Source organism: Mobula hypostoma, chromosome 2 (genome assembly GCF_963921235.1).
Source record: "Mobula hypostoma chromosome 2, sMobHyp1.1, whole genome shotgun sequence".
NCBI classification, from domain to species: domain Eukaryota; kingdom Metazoa; phylum Chordata; class Chondrichthyes; order Myliobatiformes; family Myliobatidae; genus Mobula; species Mobula hypostoma.
The window spans coordinates 149,777,387-149,797,559 of NC_086098.1; the positions used below are offsets into that span (position 1 = coordinate 149,777,387).

The 20,173-nt window shown below is 42.2% G+C and overlaps 1 protein-coding gene across 1 annotated transcript in view; it reads left to right on the plus strand.

Annotated features, from left to right (window-relative positions):
- LOC134359732 (G-protein coupled receptor family C group 6 member A-like) overlaps positions 1–20,173 on the plus strand; it is a 49,246-nt gene that overhangs the window by 16,390 nt on the left and 12,683 nt on the right. The window contains exons 2-4 of the mRNA XM_063073269.1: positions 2,293–2,596; positions 14,647–15,507; positions 17,482–17,685. Of these exons, the coding sequence (XP_062929339.1) occupies positions 2,293–2,596; positions 14,647–15,507; positions 17,482–17,685 (1,369 nt within the window). The remainder of the gene's footprint in view (positions 1–2,292; positions 2,597–14,646; positions 15,508–17,481; positions 17,686–20,173) is intronic.

The window sequence follows — 20,173 nt, forward strand, 5'->3', positions numbered from 1 at the left end:
CTCAAACTAATTTTGTAGGATGACTGAAACAATTGAGCCAGTGTCTAACATCATTTTAATTAAAATGCCGTTCACTTCTGGTGTAAGCCATATTGCTTGTCTCTTGTTGGAAATCTCAAGGCTATACAGTCCTTGGTCACTCTCATCATAATCAGAATTTTCATCAACAACATGCAGATTAATGCTCTTTTTGAAACTACAACCTGATGTTTTATCCTTTTCTCTTCCCTGTGCATTCAATTTACTTTTGTCTGCCCAACATATTCTTTGTATGTGTCCTACTTTGTTGCATTTTCTGTAGGTTTCGCCTTTAAACCTGCATTGGTCTTGTGTATGTGAGCCTCTGCCACAACAGTAACACAATTTGCTCAGCCAAGCTGGTTCAGTTTAAACATTGCAATTTTGTTTATGGTCACTTTTGTTCCTGACAGTAAATCAATTACATCTCTAACTGCTGTTTCTATTGATACAGCGAATTTAACTGTGAGTTTTAAATGTGAGCTGTGCTTCAATTATGAACCATTTTTGAGGGCTTTCTTGTAATATTCCACAAATTAAACAATCTCTCAGAGCATCATTAAGCACATTACTGAAATGAAAATGTTCAGACAATCTCTTCAATTCAGCCACGTACGCTGAAATGGACTCCCCTTCTTTTTGATTCCATTTATGAAACCTAAATTGCTCTGCATTCAACAATGGTTTCAGTTCTAAATGTTCCTGCATTACTTTCATGAAATCGGCAAAGCTCATTTCGACTGGCTTCGTTGGAAAATTCAAACTTCTAAGCAAACTGAATGCCTTTAAATCCAATGCACTCACCAAAATCGGTGCTCACTTCTCATTGGCTATTTTTTTTTGCTTCAAAATACTGCTTAATTTTTTCTGTATACATATTCCAGTTATCTTTTATGCAATCGACCACATCTATGTTTCCAATGCATCCAGCGATTTCTGCTCTGTTTTTTGTATTTTTGATTATTATCACCTAGTACTCTCTGTTCATGAACTTGTGAGTTCATCTGTTTTCTGCTTTTTTTTTTAACTTGATAATCTCTGTCTCCTTTTCTGAAGAGACATGTGCTCTGTTGCTTTTTTTTAAACTCATACACTTCCCTGAGCTTCAACAGGTAGGTAGTTGTCTCGGGTTCATTTAAAGCTTACTCATCACCACTGTTATGTTTTGTAACTCCAAAATGTTAAACTAATTGAAAGTAGAAACACAGAGCAGAGAATAATGTATCTTAGTTTTGTTATTACTTTTAGTGAGGGGCATGCATATGATGAGGTGATATGTTGATCTATTCCATTCACGTACTTTTACAGACAGTAAAACCCATAATGAATTATATATACAAAAAGAATGCTTAATCAAGCAATATATTTGCAATGTTACTCAAATATTACTGAAATAGTAAATAGACAGCAATATGGGTGTTCGTAAATGGTACTAGGCAGACTAGGTGGGCTGAAAGGCTGTTTCAATGCCATTGTGTGCTATGATTCTACAAATCTATAACAGACTAGGGAGGTCTGTGAGGTGTATGTGAATGCACTGCTTTGTCCTGAACGTGAGGGGGATCTCCTTCACTCAGGCTGTGGTGAGAGTGTGAAATGAGCTGCCAGTGCAAGTGGTGGATGTGGATTCAATTGCAGCATTTAAGTTTGGTTAAGTACATGGTTGGGAGGGATATGTGGTGCTACAATCCAGGTCGGGGTCAATGGACTAGGCAGAATAACAGTTTAACATTATCTCGATGGGCCAAAGGGCCTGTTTTTGTGCTGTAGTGCTCCATGCCTCTATGACTCTAAGAGGGTGGTTCACCATTACCTTCAAGGAAAATCAGGGGCGGATAGCAATTACTATCCTTGCTGGGAAAGTTCACATCTTCAAAATGGAGATATAGCACACAAGCACACCTAAAATTTAAATAAACTAGCAGAACTGCGAGGTCTACACACTCTTGCAGGCAGGCAGATGAAAGAAGATGGTAATCACTCATGTGAGAATGCACACATTCCAGCCATCTGGGTTTCTGGGTCATTGTATTTACCTCTCTCACTTTCGTTTCAGTCTTGTCAAGCCTTGACCAAAATATGGTGACAACAGCCCTCCCTTCCTACCCTCCATATTCCAGGAATGAAGATTAGTGATTGAGATAGATGCTGTTAAAGGAACAGTATTAGTTTAGTTCTTGCTTCCTGCATCTGAGCTGTAGTGACAGCGCTAGTCAGTATGATTTAACCTTTCTAAAACATAGCAATTAATAAGGTTGTGTTTTTCTTTTAAAGATTTGACATCCAGAGTTTCATCTGGGTCCAGGGGATGATACATACCATCGAAATGATAAACAACTCTTCACTACTAGACGGTATTAAGCTCGGATATGAAATATATGACACGTGTTCAGATGCTTCCAAAGCCATAATAGCTGCAATGAAGTTACTTGCCAAGCCAAGCTCCACAGGCGATGTTCTGGAGGTTCACTGCAACTACACTGATTACAAGCCAATCGTGAAAGCGGTTGTGGGTGAAGTCTATTCGGAACTGTCAATTCCTATGGCCAGAATATTCAATGTGATGCTGATGCCTCAGGTGTGTAAAGGCAGCTCAAAACCTATTGATTTAACTTTACCATTAACTAACATCTTTCTTATCTTTCATTTTCATATTTACACTTTATCCCATTGTAAAGCACTTTGAACTACCTTGTCTGTATGAAATGTCCAATAAATAAATTATTATTATTATTATTATTATTATTCAACTTCCCTTTGACTGTTCATTCATCGACTCACATCCATAGATCTCAGCGTGTTTGAACTTGCATAGGATGCCCTTCACAGGGTATAGGAAGAGTTCACCCAAGTGAAGGCCATAAGACATAGAAACAAAATTAGGCCATTCGGCCCATCAAGTCTGCTCTACCACTCCATCCTGGTTGATTCATTATCCCTCTCAATACCATTCTCCTATTTGCTCCAAGTAACATTTGACGCCCATATTAATCAAAAACCTATCGATCTGCTTAAATATACCCAATGACTTGCCCTCCACAGCTGTCCGTGGCAATGAATTCCACCGATTCTTGTAAAGCGATTTCTCCTCTTCTCTGTCCTGGATATAGCTTTCCAAACCAGTCAATAGGTCTAGAATTTGTATGGGAGTATAGTGGTTAGCAAAATGCAATTACGGCACCACCTGTAAAACTGGGGTTCAATTCCCACCACTGTCGGTACGGAGTTTGCACGTTCCACATGCGTTTCCTCCAGGTGCTCTGGTTTCCTCACACTTGCCAAACACATATGGATTAGGGTTAGTATGTTGTGGGCATACCCCAGTTTAAGACACCCGCTGGTGAACCTCAGTGGCTTCCGACTGGTGGCCGATGAAACGAGGAAAGCAACTAAATACTTTGTTAATCACATTTTTTTCTGGGAAACAATCATCACAAGTAATAGTCTCTAACTTCCCTTTGGACTTGGAAGCAACTTGATGTGGCAGAACTGAGGCAAGGAGAGGTGGCGGGCCCATCACCGAGAAGCTGGAAGAGCACGAAAGGTCGGGCACAGGTCAAATCGAAGCCGGGGGGTCCAGGCCCCAAAGCGTATTGACGAGGCTAAACATGATGCTCGGACGGAGACTTACAGCAAAATCAAGGCAGCGAAGTCCAGCATATCCAATTAGCAGAACCCATTGTTCGGATGGAGATTTAAGCATCAGACCTGATTGAAAAGGTCAAGGTGTTGGGGCCTGAGGCAAGGCATGGGCGAATTAAGGTACCTGCTCTGCTCTGCATTGAACTATAGTCTCGGACTCTGTTTGTGAACTTCAGTTCAGAAACACTATTTGCTTGCGGTTACTGTTTGCATGATGGCTTTTTTTCCATTGCACCTTGAGTGTTCGAATGTCATTTTTTATGGGTAATTTCATTCTTTTATTTTTTTGTGGACATGATGTGTTTTGTATTCTCTGCGTATTGGGTGTTAGACAGTCTTTTTCAGATATATAGGGCTTGTTTTGGGTTTGTTTGTTTTGTGGCTGCCTGTTAGGGGACAAATCTCAAGGTTAAGTAATATATACATACTTTGAAAATGAATGTCATTTGAACTTTACTATGCTTGTGCTGGAAACATGGCAACACTTGCCGACTACCCTCCTATGTCTTATGGTCACAGGGTCTTTTTTGAATCATAGAAAAATTGAAGGTTATGGGAGAGGGAAGGGCCAGCATGATCTTAAAATAGGTTAAAAGGTCGGCACAACATTATTGGCCTATACTGTGCTGTAGTGTTCTATGAGATCACTGGGGACGCAGGTCATCTAGAATGAAACAGTACTTTTCCAGTGTATTGGTGACAGGACTGTTGGAATGACACACACAAAATGCTGGAGGAACTCAGCAAGTCAGGCAGCATCTGTGCAGGGGAATAAACAGAAATGGAATCTAATTCTGAATTAAGGAGGACCATAATGCAGAATAAACTGTATTGTAGTTCTCCACATAGAGACATAGAGTCATAGAACACTACTGCACAGAAGCACACCCTTCAGCCCATCTAGTCTGTGCCAAACTACTAATCTACACCTGGACCAAAGTCCTCCATACCCTCCCATCCACATACCTATCCAAATCTCTCAAATGTTGAAATTGAACCGCATCCAGCACTTCCAAGGGCAGCTTGTTCCACATTCTCACCACCCTCTGACTGAATAAGTTCACTTCATGTTCACTGTAAAACATTTCACCTTTCACCCTTAACCCATGACCTCTAATTCTAGTCTCACCCAACCTCAGTGGAAAAAAGCTTGCTTGCATTTACCCTATCTATACACCTCGTAATTTTGTATACCTCTATCAAGCCTCCCTCTTTCCTCTATGCTATAGAGAATAAAGTGTTAAACTATTCCATCTTTCCCTATAATTCAGGTCCTTACTCCTGGTGATATTCTTGTAAATTTTCTTTGTACTCCTTCAATCTTATTGACATCTTTCCTATACGCAGGTGACCAAAACCACACACAATATTCCACAACACTCCTCGTGCCCTAGTGTTCAACGTCTGTCCATTCTAGTTTGTCATCCCAAAGTGCAACATCTCACACTTACTTGACCGTGTTAAATTCCACCTGCTGTTTTTCAGTCCATTTTTACACCTGGATCAGACTCTGCTGCAAGCTCTTGATAGCCTTCCTCGCTGACAACAACGTCGCCAATCTTTGTGTCACCTGCAAATTTGGTAATCCAGTTCACCACATTGTCATCCAGATCATTGATAATAATGACAAATAACAAAGAACCAGCACTAATCCCTGCGTCACACCACTGGTCACGGTCCTCCTGTCAGAAAAGCAACCTGGCTTCTCCCACAAAGCCAATGTCTAATCCAATTTACTACCTCATCTTGAATGTCAAATGAATGAACCTTCTTTACCAACCTCCTATGGGGGATCTTGTCAAAGTCCTTGGTAAAGTCCATGTAGGCAACATCCACTGTCTTGTCTTCATCAATGTTCCTGGTGAACTCCTCAAAAAACTCTATAAGATTGATTAGACATGGCTTACCATGCACAAAACCACATTGTCTGTCCCCACTCAATCCCTGTCTATCCAAGTACTTAGGTATCCAGTCTCTCATAATACCTTCCAGTAACGTACCCACTACTGAATTCAGGCTTACCAGCCTATAATTTCCTGGTTTATTCTCAGAGCCTGTCTTAAACAGCCACTACAACACCAGCTATCCTCCAATCCTCTGGTACCTCACCTGTCACTAAGGGTGTGTTTTTAGCAGTTTCTGCTAGTCCTTCTGCAATTTCTGCACTGAGGGAACATCTTGTCAGGCCCTGGGGATTTATGCACCTTAATTTGCCTCAAGACAGCAAACACCTCCTCCTCTGTAATCTGTATAAGGTCCATGACCTCGCTACTGCTTTGCCTCACCTCTATAGACTCTGTTCCCATCTCCCAGGTAAGTACAGATACAAAAATACATGGAAGATATTCTCCACCTCTTTAAGTGGGATGTTTTCACACACACAACCCACTGGGCATGTAACAGAGGGGGAGCCGTGGCTTTATTGCTAAGAAATGATATTAAATCATTAGAAAGAGGTGGTATAGGATCGGAAGGTGCAGAATCTTTATGGGTTGAGCTAAGGAATAGCAGGGGTAAAAGGACCCTGATGGCAGTTATTTATAGGCCTCCAAACAGCTGCAGGGATGTGGACTACAAATTACAACTGGAAATAGAAAAGGCTTGTCAGAAGGGCAGTGTTATGATAATTGTGGGGGATTTTAACATGCGAGTAGATTGGAAAAATCAGGTCGGCACCGGATCTCAAGAGAGAGAATTTGTAGAATGTCTGCGAGATGGCTTTTTAGAACAGCTTGTTGTTGAGCCCACTAGGGGATCGGCTGTACTGGATTGGGTATTGTGTAATGAACCGTAGGTGATTGGAGAGATTGAGGTGAAGGAACCCTTAGGAGGCAGTGATCATAACATGATTGAGTTCACTGTGAAATTAGAAAAAGAGAAGCCGAAATTTGATGTGTCGGTGTTTCAGTGGAGTAAAGGAAATTACAGTGGCATGAGAGAGGAACTGGCCAAAGTTGACTGGAAAGAGACACTGGCGGGAAAGACGGCAGAGCAGCAGTGGCTGGAGTTTATGCGAGAAATGAGGAATGTGCAAGATAGGTATATTCCAAAAAAGAAGAAATTTTCGAGTGGAAAAAGGATGCAACCGTGATTGACAAGAGAAGTCAAAGCCAAAGTTAAAGCAAAGGAGAGGGCATACAAGGAAGCAAAAATTAGTGGGAAGACAGAGGATTGGGAAGTTTTTAAAACCTTACAAAAGGAAACCAAGAAGGTCATTAAGAGAGAAAAGATTAACTATGAAAGGAAACTAGCAAATAGTATCAAAGAGGATACTAAAAGCTTTTTCAAGTACATAAAGAGTAAAAGACAGGTGAGAGTAGATATAGGACCGATAGAAAATTATATTGGAGAAATTGTAATGGGAGATGAGGAGATGGCAGAGGAACTGAACAAGTATTTTGCATCAGTCTTCACTGAGGAAGACAGCAGGATACCGGACACTCAAGGGTGGCAGGGAAGAGAAGTGTGCGCAGTCACAATTACGACAGAGAAAGTACTCAGGAAGCTGAATAGGCTAAAGGTCGATAAATCTCCTGGACCAGATGGAATGCACCCTCGTGTTCTGAAGGAAGTAGCTGTGGAGATTGCTGAGGCATTAGTGATGATCTTTCAAAAGTTGATAGATTCTGGCATGGTTCCGGAAGACTGGAAGATTGCAAATGTCACTCCGCTATTTAAGAAGGGGGCAAGGAAACAAAAAGGAAATTATAGACCTGTTAGCTTGACGTCGGTGGTTGGGAAGTTGTTGGAGTCGATTGTCAAGGATGAGGTTACAGAGTACCTGGAGGCATATGACAAGATAGGCAGAACTCAGCATGGATTCCTTAAAGGAAAATCCTGCCTGACAAACCTGTTACAATTTTTTGAGGAAATTACCGGTAAGTTAGACAAGGGAGATGCAGTGGATGTCGTATATTTGGATTTTCAGAAGGCCTTTGACAAGGTGCCACACATGAGGCCACTTAACAAGATAAGAGCCCATGGAATTACAGGAAAGTTACATACGTGGATAGAGCGTTGGCTGATTGGCAGGAAACAGAGAGTGGGAATAAAGGGATCCTATTCTGGTTGGCTGCCGGTTACCAGTGGTTTTCCACAGGGGTCAGTGTTGGGGCCGCTTCTTTTTACATTGTACGTCAACGATTTGGATTATGGAATAGATGGCTTTGTGGCTAAGTTTGCTGACGATACGAAGATAGGTGGAGGGGCCGGTAGTGCTGAGGAAACGGAGAGTCTGCAGAGAGACTTGGATAGATTGGAAGAATGGGCAGAGAAGTGGCAAATGAAGTACAATGTTGGAAAGTGTATGGCTATGCACTTTGGCAGAAAAAATAAACGGGCAGACTATTATTTAAATGGGGAAAGAATTCAAAGTTCTGAGATGCAACGGGACTTGGGAGTCCTCGTACAGGATTCCCTTGAAGTTAACCTCCAGGTTGAGACAGTAGTGAAGAAGGCGAATGCAATGTTGGCATTCATTTCTAGAGGAATAGAGTATAGGAGCAGGGATGTGATGTTGAGGCTCTATAAGGCGCTGGTGAGACCTCACTTGGAGTACTGTGGGCAGTTTTGGTCTCCCTATTTAAGAAAGGATGTGCTGACGTTGGAGAGGGTGCAGAGAAGATTCACTAGAATGATTCCGGGAATGAGAGGGTTAACGTATGAGGAACGTTTGTCCGTTCTTGGACTGTATTCCTTGGAGTTTAGAAGAATGAGGGAAAACCTCACAGAAACATTTCAAATGTTAAAAGGCATGGACAGAGTGGATGTGGCAAAGTTGTTTCCCATGATGGGGGAGTCTAGTACGAGAGAGAATGACTTCAGGATTGAAGGGCACCCTTTTAGAACAGAAATGCGAAGAAATTTTTTTAGTCAGAGGGTGGTGAATCTATGGAATTTGTTGCCACGGGCAGCAGCAGAGGCCAAGTTATTGGGTGTATTTAAGGCAGAGATTGATAGGTATCTGAGTAGCCAGGGCATCAAAGGTTATGGTGAGAAGGCGGGGCAGTGGGACTAAATAGGATAAAATGGATCAGCTCATGATAAGATGTCGGAGCAGACTCGATGGGCCGAATGGCCTACTTCTGCTCCTTTGTCTTATGGTCTTATGGTCTTATGTAACTGCGCTCTTGATGCAAAAACTAGTAAAGCAAATTCTGGGCTAGAAATCAAATGAGTAATATCAGGATTAGAATACAGTCTGGTGTCTGCGTACAATGCTCCCATGGTTGACTGCTTCTGGATTGACCATTAAAGCGGGAGGAGAAGAGAAGCAGCGCGCCGCACGTGCGCAGCCCTCTGATGAAAAATTGTATCGTATCTGTTAAATAGGGGCCGTGGACAATTCTGATTTGATGAAGATGGACGTGAAAGCACAGAGGAGCATCTGGAGAAATTTCTGAAACGCTGGTTCGCTGCTGTCATTACTGCACGGTTGGGAATCTTTCAGAGGGTAGGCCTCAAAATCCCCGACTTTGCCTGCTGTTGGCAACCGAGAAGGAGGTCGAATCGTTCGGATAGTGATGGCACTCAGTACTCGGTGTCAGAGAGCTGATCAGAGCTCTAAGTTTTCGGATAATTCAGAGTGGGACCGTGGTCGGGTATGGCAGGGAGAGTTGTTCTTCCTTCTCCCGTCTGCGTGAGATGTGGGACATTTGACAGACTTTGAACTTTTACCGTACTCATGGACTTCTTCATCAAGTTATGGTATTGTTGCACTGCTGTAACTATATGTTATAGTTATGTGGTTTTGTTAGTTTTTTGCAGTCTTGGTCTGTCCTGTGTTTTGTGATATCACACCGGAGGAAATATTGTATCATTTCTTAATGCATGCATTACTAAATGACAATAAAAGAGGACTGCGCGTCCTCATAATCTAAAAAAAAAATCATTTATTTCATATCTTTTATGCCTCTTACATCTGTTTTTCGTCTTAAATGTGATTCTGGAACCGTTGGAACCTGTGATTTGCCACTTGGAGGTCATTTGGGTGTTCCAGTGTTCCGCAGTCTCCTAGAGGATTCCGGGAGGCAGAAGCAGCGCGCACGAACCTCGTGGCGAGGACATTGCAGGTCAGGCCGTGAGCCGATGTTCAGCTCCAGTTTGCCTGTTGAAGCAAGGAGTGAGAATGAAACACCAAGGCGAATGCAGAGGGTGAGCACCAGATGCCTGTCCTTTGATCGCTGGTGGGATCACTCTGCTACCAGAGAGGGGAGGCTGACACTGGGCCTGAAGAATGTTACCCAGGCTTTCTACATTTTGGATATGGATTTAAATATGGACTTGGACAATGGACTTTTTCAGTCTTCTTGTTTTTTATATTCTGTGTTTTTCAACCGAAGTTTCTCATTAGCTGTGTACAGGGGGGCTGGGGGCGTGATTTGGGGGGTCATGCTGCTGTTCTTTTCTCTCTTGGTTTTGTGGCTATCTGGAGAAGAAGAATTTCAGAGTTGTATACTTTGATAATAAATCAAACTTTGAACATAAATTACTGTGCAAAAGTCTTAGATGCATATATATGTAGCTATGGTACCCAAGACTTTTGTTCGGTACTGCAGTAATTTTATGTTTTGCACTGTACTAATGCCGCAAAAAGAAAAACAATTTCATGATGATAAACCTGATTCTGATATGGGTCTCTATTGTGTACTGAATGTGGGAAGGGGGCAGGGGAGAACAGAATCACGGTTGGGAAAGGAGAAAGAGATAGGGAGAGAGCAGGAAGCACCAGAGTAACATTCTGTGATGATCAATAAATTAATTGTCTAGAATCAAATGACTTTGCCTGGTATCACAGAGCTGGGTGTATCTTCTCCTGTGCCCCACCCTCTCCCCCACCCCTGCCCTGGAATTCTTTCTCTGCAACCTGTCCCACACTCATCCCGTGGTGATCTATCATCACCATCCCCAACATCCTTTGCTCCCACCCAGTTTACAAACTCACTCTCCACTCCAGTTTGACAAATGTATATACTGCTGACCCTCAATGAGGACCTGTGTATGTTCTGATTACCCCCCCTTCCTGAAGTCCATAAACAGTTTCTTGGTCTTACGGACATTGCGTGCGAGGTATTGTTTCAACACACTCAACCAGCCAATCTATCCTACTCCTGTGCGTCTCCTCAAACAGCAGGGGTATGTTGAGGAACTTGTCTACTTTCAGACAATATACAAAACACAATTAAAGATGCATGTATGTACAAACTTAATGTGCTAATTTATTATTGAGACAGGGCCTCCCTACTGATGAACCCCTGCTCTGCTCCCACTCCCTCAACCTTGCCACTTCTTCCACAGGATTATAGATGAATTTCAGCAGCTCTATTTTCTGAGAAGTTGCAAAATCTCTATAGATGCACAGTGGAGAGTGTCTTAACTGATTACATCATGGCCTGCCTAGGAAATACCAATGCTCAGGAATGGAAAAGCTTACAGAAAATGATGGGTACATCCCAGTCTATCACAGAAAACAACCCTGCCTACATTGAGCACATTTTCATGGAGCATTACCACAAGAAATGTTCCAAGGTTGTCAAGCCGAGGGGTGGTAGTGGGGACAAGCTCCCACTACCTAAAAGTGCTCCTCATGGCATGCACCTCAAATAGCCTCTGACAACCAGGTCCAACTCCTGGCCTTCTCATGTGGCTTAGCCTCTGAGCCTGGCAGAATTGCTTCTACTGACAGGAGAAGGAGCGAAGGCGGGTCGTGGCGCCTTAAAACCAGTGCTTCGGGTAAATGGAACTCATCAACCTGGGAAGGAAGTCCATCTAAGAGAGAGAAAATCCTGATTTCAAACCTCCGCTGCCTTGCGGCCATACCCACTCATGGGAAAGGCTTCGGGAGTAAACCCTGAGGACAAGTCCGGAGCTGGAGTTCCTAAGGCAGTCCGACGTTGCCTTCAACCTCGTTCTGGCAACTCCTGAGATGACACTGGTGCAAACTGTATCAGCCCTTGCCCTTCCCTTGGACAACATCGGTGTCGTGGAGAGGGGAGACTTGCAGCATGGGCAACTGCCAGTCTTCCACACAACCTTGCCCAGGCCTGCGCCCTGGAGAGGACAAGCGAGACTTTCCAGGCACAGATCCATGGTCTCGCGAGACTAACAGATGCTACCACAAGAAAGCTCATCAAGGACTTCCAACATCTAGGCCATGCTCTCTTCTTACTGCTACATCGGGTAGGAGGTACAGGAGACTTAGGTTCCACAACACCAGGTTCAGGAACAGTAAATACCTTATAGTCAGCAGGCTCCTGAACTAATGAGATGTTTATTCACAACTACTCTGAACTGCTTCTACAACCAACAGACTCACCTTCAGGGACTCTTTACAACTCACGTTCTCAATATTACATTGTTTTATTGGATAGTTTGCTTTCTTTTGCGCTTGGTTGTTTGTCAGTCTTTGTTTATATATAGTTTTTCACAAATTCTAATGTATTTTTTACTGTAAATGCCTGCAAGACAATGAATCTCAGGATATCTATGGTGACAGATGCAGTATGTACTTTACATATCTATATGTAAAGTACCAGAAAAAGGGCTGCAATATCCTGCCTACACTGCTCATGGACTCCTCCTCGTCATGGAGGGGGCAGCACAGTATCCACACCAAGATCACCAGACCCAAAAACAGCTACAGTCCCCAAGCTGTAAGGCTGGTCAACACCTTCACCCACCACCACTAATTTATGATTTTCCTTCAGAGTCACCTTATGTACAGACACTTCTGTACCTAGCGTCACTTTATGTACGTACAATCAATCTATCAGGCTCCCCCTTCTCCGGCCCTTTGTCTCTTTCACCACCCGACTTCCCAGTCTCTCCCCCTCTCTCGGTTTCACCTGTCACCGACTACTGTGTACAGTGCTTCTTCCTCCCCTCTTCCCAACTTCTTACTCTGACTTCTCATCTATTTTTCTCCAGTCCTGAGGAAAGGTCTCAGCCTGAAACATCGACTGCTTACTCTTTTTCATAGATGCTGCCTGGCCTGTTAAATTCCCCCAGCATCTTGCATGTGTTGCTTGGATTTGCAGCATCTAAAGGTTTTATCTTGTTTGTGATCAATCAATGGATATAAGCTATCATATATATTTTGTGGAACAAGCTTCCAGTGGAAGTGGTAGAGGCAGGTTCGATTTGTCATTTAAAAAAAAATTGGATAGGTATATGGACAGGAAAGGAATGGAGGGTTACGGGCTGAGTGCAGGTACATGGGAGTAGGTGAGAGTAAGAGTTCGGCATGGACTAGAAGGGCCAACATGGCCTGTTTCGGTGCTGTAATTGTTATATGGTTATATGGTTATATTTGCATTTGTTGCTTTTTATTATTGTGTTCTTTGTCTTATTGTAATTTTTCAAAGTTCATAGTCCAATTTATTATCAAATTACGTATATGTCACCATATACAACCCTGAGATTCATTTCCTTGCAGGCATATACAGTAAACCCAAGAAACACAATACAATCAATGAAAGACCACTGCTAACAGGATGGACCAACAACCAACATGCAAAAGATAACAAACTGTGAAAATACAAAAGAAAAATAATAATAATAATAATAATTAAATAAGCCATAAATATTGAGAACATGAGACGAAGAGTCCTTGAAGGTTGTGGAAACAGTTCAGTGACAGGGTGAGTGAAGTTGAGTGAAGTCATCCGCTTTGGTTCAAGACCCTGGTGGTTGAGGGGTGTTAACTGTTCCTGAACCTGGTGGTGAGGGTCCTGAGGCTCCTGTACCTTCATGTTAATGACAACAATGAGAAGAGAGCATGTCCTGGTGGTGGGGGTCCCTGATGATGGATGCTGCTTTCTTGTCACAAAGCTCCATGTAGATGAGCTCAGTGGTGGGGAAGGCTTTAGCTGTGATGATCTTGGCCATATTCACTATATTTTTGTAGGATTTTTCAGAGAAGGGCATTGTTACTTCCATAGCAGGCTGTGATGCAACCAATAATTATATTCTCTACCACACATCTATAGAAGTTTGTCAAAGTTTTAGATGTCATGCTGAACCTTTGTAAACTCCCTAGAGGGTAAGGGTGCTGCTGTGCTTTCTACGTAATTGCACCTAAGTACTGGACCCAGGACAGGTTCACCAAAATAATAACACCAAGGAACTTAAAGTTGCCAACCCTGTCCACCTCTGATTGTCCAGTGAGGACTGGCTCGTGGACCTCCCGTCTGCTGCTGCTGAAGTCAACAGTCAGCTCTATGGTCTTGCCGACATTGAGCGAGAGGTTGTTGTTATGGCACCACTCAGCCAGATTTTCAGTCTTCCCCCTAGATGACGATTCATCACCACCCTTGATTTGACCAACAACGATGGTTTCATCGGCAGGCTTACATATGATATTGGAGATGTACTCAGACTCACAGTCATAAGCATAAAGCACGTAGAGCAGGGGCCAAGCACACAGCTGCTGATGGACATTGTGGAGGAGATGTTTTTGCCAATCCGAACTGAATAATGTCTGAAAGTGAGTAAATCGAGGATCCAATTGCACAGGGAAGTATTGAGGCCAAGTTGTTCAAGCTTATGGATTAGTTTTGAGTGGATAATAGTACTCAATGCGGAGCTGTAGTTGATAAAAACACCCTGATGTTCACATCTTTGCTGTCCAGATGTTCCAGGGTTGAGCAAAAAGCCAACAAAAAGGTACCTATTGTGGAACTTTTGAGGTGGTAGGCATATTGGAGCAGAACCGGGTTACTTCTCATGCCAGGCAGGAGTTGATAAGTTTCATCACCAATCTCTCAAACCACTTCATCACAGTGGGTGTTAGTGCTTGTAATAATTATTTTGTTCTGCTTTTCACTTGTGTGCTGGAAGTAACATTAAAGAATCTTGAAACTTGAATCTTAAATCTTGATAATAAATTTAATTTGACTGACTTTGAAATTGAATGCTCTCTCTGTGCCTAATATTTACCTTGACCTTAGTCTCATTGACTAACTTTTCTTTATTCTGAATGTTTTACAGATTAGTTTTGCGTCATCTACTTCTATCCTGAGTAACAAAGGGAGATTTGCATCATTTATGCGCACTGTGCCTAGTGATGTCCATCAGACGAAAGCTCTGGCCAAACTAGTCAATTATTTTAAATGGAATTGGGTAGGGGTCATCGCGACCGACGATGAATATGGCATGTCTGCAGTGACTGATTTCAGACTTCAGGCTCAGAAGCAGAATATCTGTATTGGTTTCAATGAAGAGATTCCAACTTACGTATGTGATGATCAGAGTACCCAACGGATACAGAACTTGATCTCAAAAATTGAAAGCACTCCGAATGCAAGTGTCATTGTTCTATTTGCTAAACAAGCCATCGTCGTTAAACTGTTCAATGAAATTATTCGCCGAGGCATTAGGAGGACATGGCTTGCTAGTGATGCTTGGTCTATGTCCAGAGCAGTAGCAAAGATGAAGAATATTAAGGCAGTAGGAAACATTCTGGGCTTCTCTTTCAAAACGGGATGTATTCCTGGTTTTCTGTCGCACTTGAGGAACTTGAAGCCTCCAGCCGAGGGATATAACAAGTTCATTGAAAAATACTGGGAACTCCGCTCCACGTGTTCGAAGCAAAACAAAAACTACACGGAAGTATGCAGTTCAAACAAACCACAGTGCCTATTCCAGCAGGACAAAAAGCTGATACAACCTTTGAACTGTGAAAAAATGAATGAAGACAACGTCCCCGAAGATGATATCAGTCATAATATTGAGCTGGGTGTCACTTATGCGCTATACTTGGCAATTAAATCCATTGCACAGGGTCTGAGGATTCTCCTAAAATGTCATGAAGGAACATGTCAAAGAAATTTTGATTTTCCACCATGGCAGGTAGATATATTTTAGTCTAATATTATTCTTTCTTTGCTAAAATTTATTCTAATTTAAATATAATTTACTCACTTAAACCCATTGCCCCTACTGAAGCATAGCCTGCTGACAGCAGCTTGCCAGAGTCCTCTGGCTGGTCAATATTTCAAGTTGTCCTCAGGTGTCTAGCCTATCTTCTCCTTCCTCTCCCAGGGATGAGGACTTTGGAGCTTCTGTTGGAGTTTCTGTAGTTCTGGGTTTTTACGAATGGGGTTGTTAGCCCCATGTACAACCCTATTCGTTTCACAGCTGGACTTGGGACCGTTCATGGTTGAGTTAATTAGACTATAAAGTAATATTTAGATATTCCTTCAACTGCATAGTAATTGGCACATTCTGTAAGCTCACTCCGCTCCACTCTGAACAGATTCCAGAACCTCCAGGCTCACTTTCAAGGATTCTACAACTCATGTTCTCAGTGCTACTTCCCTTTATTTACATAATTTATCTTCTCTTGCTCGTTTATTGTTGTCAGTCTTTGTTTATGTGTGGTTTTTCATAAATTCTATTGTACTTCTTTATTTCCCTATAAATGCCTGCAAGAAAATTAATCACAAGTAGGTACAGCATATGGAGACATATACATACTTTGATAATAAATTTACTTTGACTTTGTACTGCTAAAGTTTGAACCCTTCCCTTCTCTTCACCACCCCATCACCTACGTCTGATTGGCCCCTTCCTTCCCTTCTCCCATGCTCGATTCTCCTCTCCTATCAGATTCCTTCTTTTTCAGTCGTTTGCCTCTTCCGCCTATCATCTCCCAGCTTCTTACTTCATCCCATCCCCCCTCCCCACCCACCTTCCCCATCACCTAATTTTCACCTACTGCCTCCCAGCTTGTACCCCTTCCTCTTCTCCCCCACCTTTTACCCTGGGTTCTTCCCCCTTCCTTTCCAGTCCTGATGGAGGGTCCCAGCCTGACATGTCGACTGTTCATTCCTCTCCATAGATGCTGCCTGACCTGCTGAGTTCCTCCAACATTTTGTGTATGTTTCTCTGGATAGCCAGCATCTGTAGAATCTCTTGTGTTTCATTTTGAATGACAGCAATTTTTGTTATGGGACCCTCACAATTCAAATTCATTATCCATTATTTCAGAACTATCAGATCAAAATGTATGATTAATGTAGATCACTGTTCCAGTGACACAAGCAAGAAAAAGGAATACTTTTATCAATTTCTTTAAACAAAATCTCTGTCTAAAAGTCGAAAAGTCAATCTTCTATTATTTTGATATACTTAAAGACCTTGAAATGTTTTGAAAGATTGAAAACACATTGCAAGTGAAAAAAAAACCTGATTTACAGTTATATCTGCCACTTGGCATGAATAACTTTTCATTACCCAGATATGCAAGTTCTTTTATTGTAGAATGCCCTTGTAGGAAAACAAAATATATACTCCTCATTGGGAAAACAGAGTTCCCTCAGTAACTAAATTAGTAATGGTTACATAGATAACCTCGTGATTTTCTTCAATTTTGTTCATTCGTTATGTACTGTGTCATATGACATTAGTGACCATGACTGTGATAGTTCTTGGCAAATGTATCTACGGGAAAATGTTTGCCATTGCCTTCCTCTGGGCAGTGTCTTTACAAGACAAGTATTATCAATATTCTTCAGAGATTGACCACCTAGCGTCAATGGCCACATAACCAGGACTTGTGATACACATCAGCTGCTCACATGACCATCCACCACCTGCTTCCATGGCTTTGTGTGAACCTGATCGGGGGGCTACCCCTTGCCCAAGGGTGACCTGCAGACTAGCAGAGGGAAGGAATACCTTCCACCTCCTTTGGTAGAAACGTATCTCAACTCCACCACCCATTTCTTCATATGGCAAATATCAGGACAATGGGCAAATATTATCAGTTCCTATTCCTGCTGAAATGTTTTGTACAATAATCATTTTGCCTTCTTTCTGCAGTTACTGGAAGCAATGAGAATGGTAAAGTTTGCTGAGGCTAAAAGATTTTTCTATTTTGATGAATCTGGGGATTCCATCAATGGATATGACCTAATACACTGGGAGATGGAAGAAGACGTTACCAAGTTCAAAACCGTTGGAGAATACAAACTTCCCGATAAAGTTGTATACATTTATGATGAAGCAGTCAAAAGAATTGGAAAGGTTGGGATTAACTAATTGATGTGGAAAGTTTACCATACAATTGATATCTTAAAGAGGTTAATAGCAGGATTCTTGCAGTGTGGAGAGACAGAGGAACCTTGGGATCCTGGTACATTTATCCATCAAAGTTGCAACGCAAGTTGACAATGTAATTAAGAAGGCGTGTTGGCCTTCATTAGTCAGGGAATTGAATTCAAGAGTCATGAGGTAATGTTGCAGCTCCAGAAACCCTGGTTAGACCATTTCATCATGGCTAAACCACTCCCCTCTCAACCCCATTCTCCTGCTTCATCCCCATAACCTTTCACATTCTTGTCAAGAGCCTATCAAACTCAGCTCTAAATATACCCAATACCCTGGCTTCCATAACCACTGGTGGCAACAAATTCTGCAGATTCTCCACCAGCTGACTAAAGAAGTTCCTCCATTCTCAATGGATGTCCATCTATTCTGAGGCTGTGCCCTCTGGTCCTAGACTCTCTTACCATAGGAAACATCCTCTCTACATCCACTTTATCTAGGCCTTTCAAAATTCAATAGGTTTTAATGATATCCCTCCCATTCTTCTGAACTCCAGTGAGTGCAGGCCCAGGGCCATCCAATGGTCCTCATACAATAAATTTTTCATTCCTGGAATCATTCTCGTTAACCTCCTCCGAACCTTCTCCGATGTCAGTATATTCTTTCACAAATAAGAGGTCCCAGACTGCTCACAATTCTCCAAATGTGACCTGACCAATTTCTTACAAAGCTTCAACATTACATTCTCGTTTTAATACTCTAGACCTTGTGAAGTGAATGCTAACATTGCATTTGCCCTGCTCACCACCAAGTCAACCTGCAACCTGCAAATCCTATGTGAGGATTCCCAAGTCCTTTTGCATCTCAAATTTTTGAATTTTTTCCCCATTTAGAAAATAATCTACACTTTTGTTCCTTCTTCCAAAGTACATGATTATACATTTCCTGATACAGTATTCCATCTGCCAATTCTTTGTCCATTCTCCTAATCTGTCCAAGTTCTTCCGCAGCCTCTCTGCTTCCTCAACACTAACTGCCCCTCCACTGATCTTCATCGTGCAAACTACCATCTGCAAACTTGGCAACAAAAGCATCAATTCCATCATCCGACTCATCGACATAATGTAAAAAGAACCAGTCCCAGGGCAACCCCTTTGGTCACCATTACTCACTGGCAGCCTGCCAGAAAGGGCTCCCATTATTCCTACACTTTGCCTCCTTCAAAGTTGGTTGGGAAGGGACACGAACAGGGATGACAGGAGATCAGCAATGGCTGGAGTTTCTGGAAGCAATTTAGAAAGTGCAGGATAGATACAACCCAAAGAAGGAGAAGTATTCTAACTGCAGGATGATGTAACTGTGGCTGACAGGAGAAGTCAAAGCCAAGATAAAAGCACATAATACAGCAAAAAATAGAAGGAAGTTAAAGGATTGGGAAATACTGTAGTTGAAAGCCAATAGATTTAAATAAAAAAAACCATGGGGAGGGAAGATGAGATATGAAAGTAAGCTCGCCAATAATATCAAAAAATGATACCAGAATTCTTTTTTTCAGATTTCTAGAGTCAAAGAGAGGTGAGAGCAGGTAGTGCCAGAAAAAGATGCTGGAGAGACAGTATTGGGGAACAAGGAAATGACGAATGAACTGAAGAAGTATTTTGCAAGTCTTCACTGTAGGAGTCTGGGGAAGTCATATGTTCAAGAGTATCAAGGGACAGAAATGAGTTTAGTTGCTGAAAGTGCTGGGGAAATGTTGCTTGGGAAAATAGAAGGTCTGGAGGTAAATCAGTCACCTCAACCAAATGGATTATGTACCAGGGTTCGGAAAGAGGTGGCTAAAAAGAGTGTGGAGACATGAGTAATGATCTTTCAAGAATCAATGGATTCCGCCATGGTTCCAAATAACTGTAAAACTGCAAATGTCACTTCACTCTTCAAGCAGGGAGGAAGGCAGAAGAAAGGAAATTATAGGCCAATTAGTCTGACCTCAGTGGTTGGGAATGATGTTGAGTCAATTGTTAAAGATGTGGCTTTGGGGTACTTGGAGGCACCTGACAAAATATGCCATGGTCAGGATGTTTTCCTTACAAAAAAATCTTGATTGACAAATCGGTTGGAATTCTTTGAGGAAATATCAAGCAGGATAGACAAAGGAGAATCAGTGGATGTTGTGTACTTGGATTTTCAGAAGCCCTTTGACAAGTTGCACACATGAAGCTGCTAAACAACTTAAGAGCCCATGGGATTATAGAAAAGATACTAGCCTGGATAGAGCATTGGCTGATAGGCAGAATGCAAAGAGTGGGAATAAAGGGAGCCTTTTCGGGTTGGATGCTGGTGACTAGTGGTGTTCCACAGGAGTCTGTGTTAGGACCTATTCTTCTTACATTATATATCAATGATCTGGCAGACAGAATTGAATACCTTGTGGCCAAGTTTGCAGTTGATATGAAGAAAGGTGGAGGGG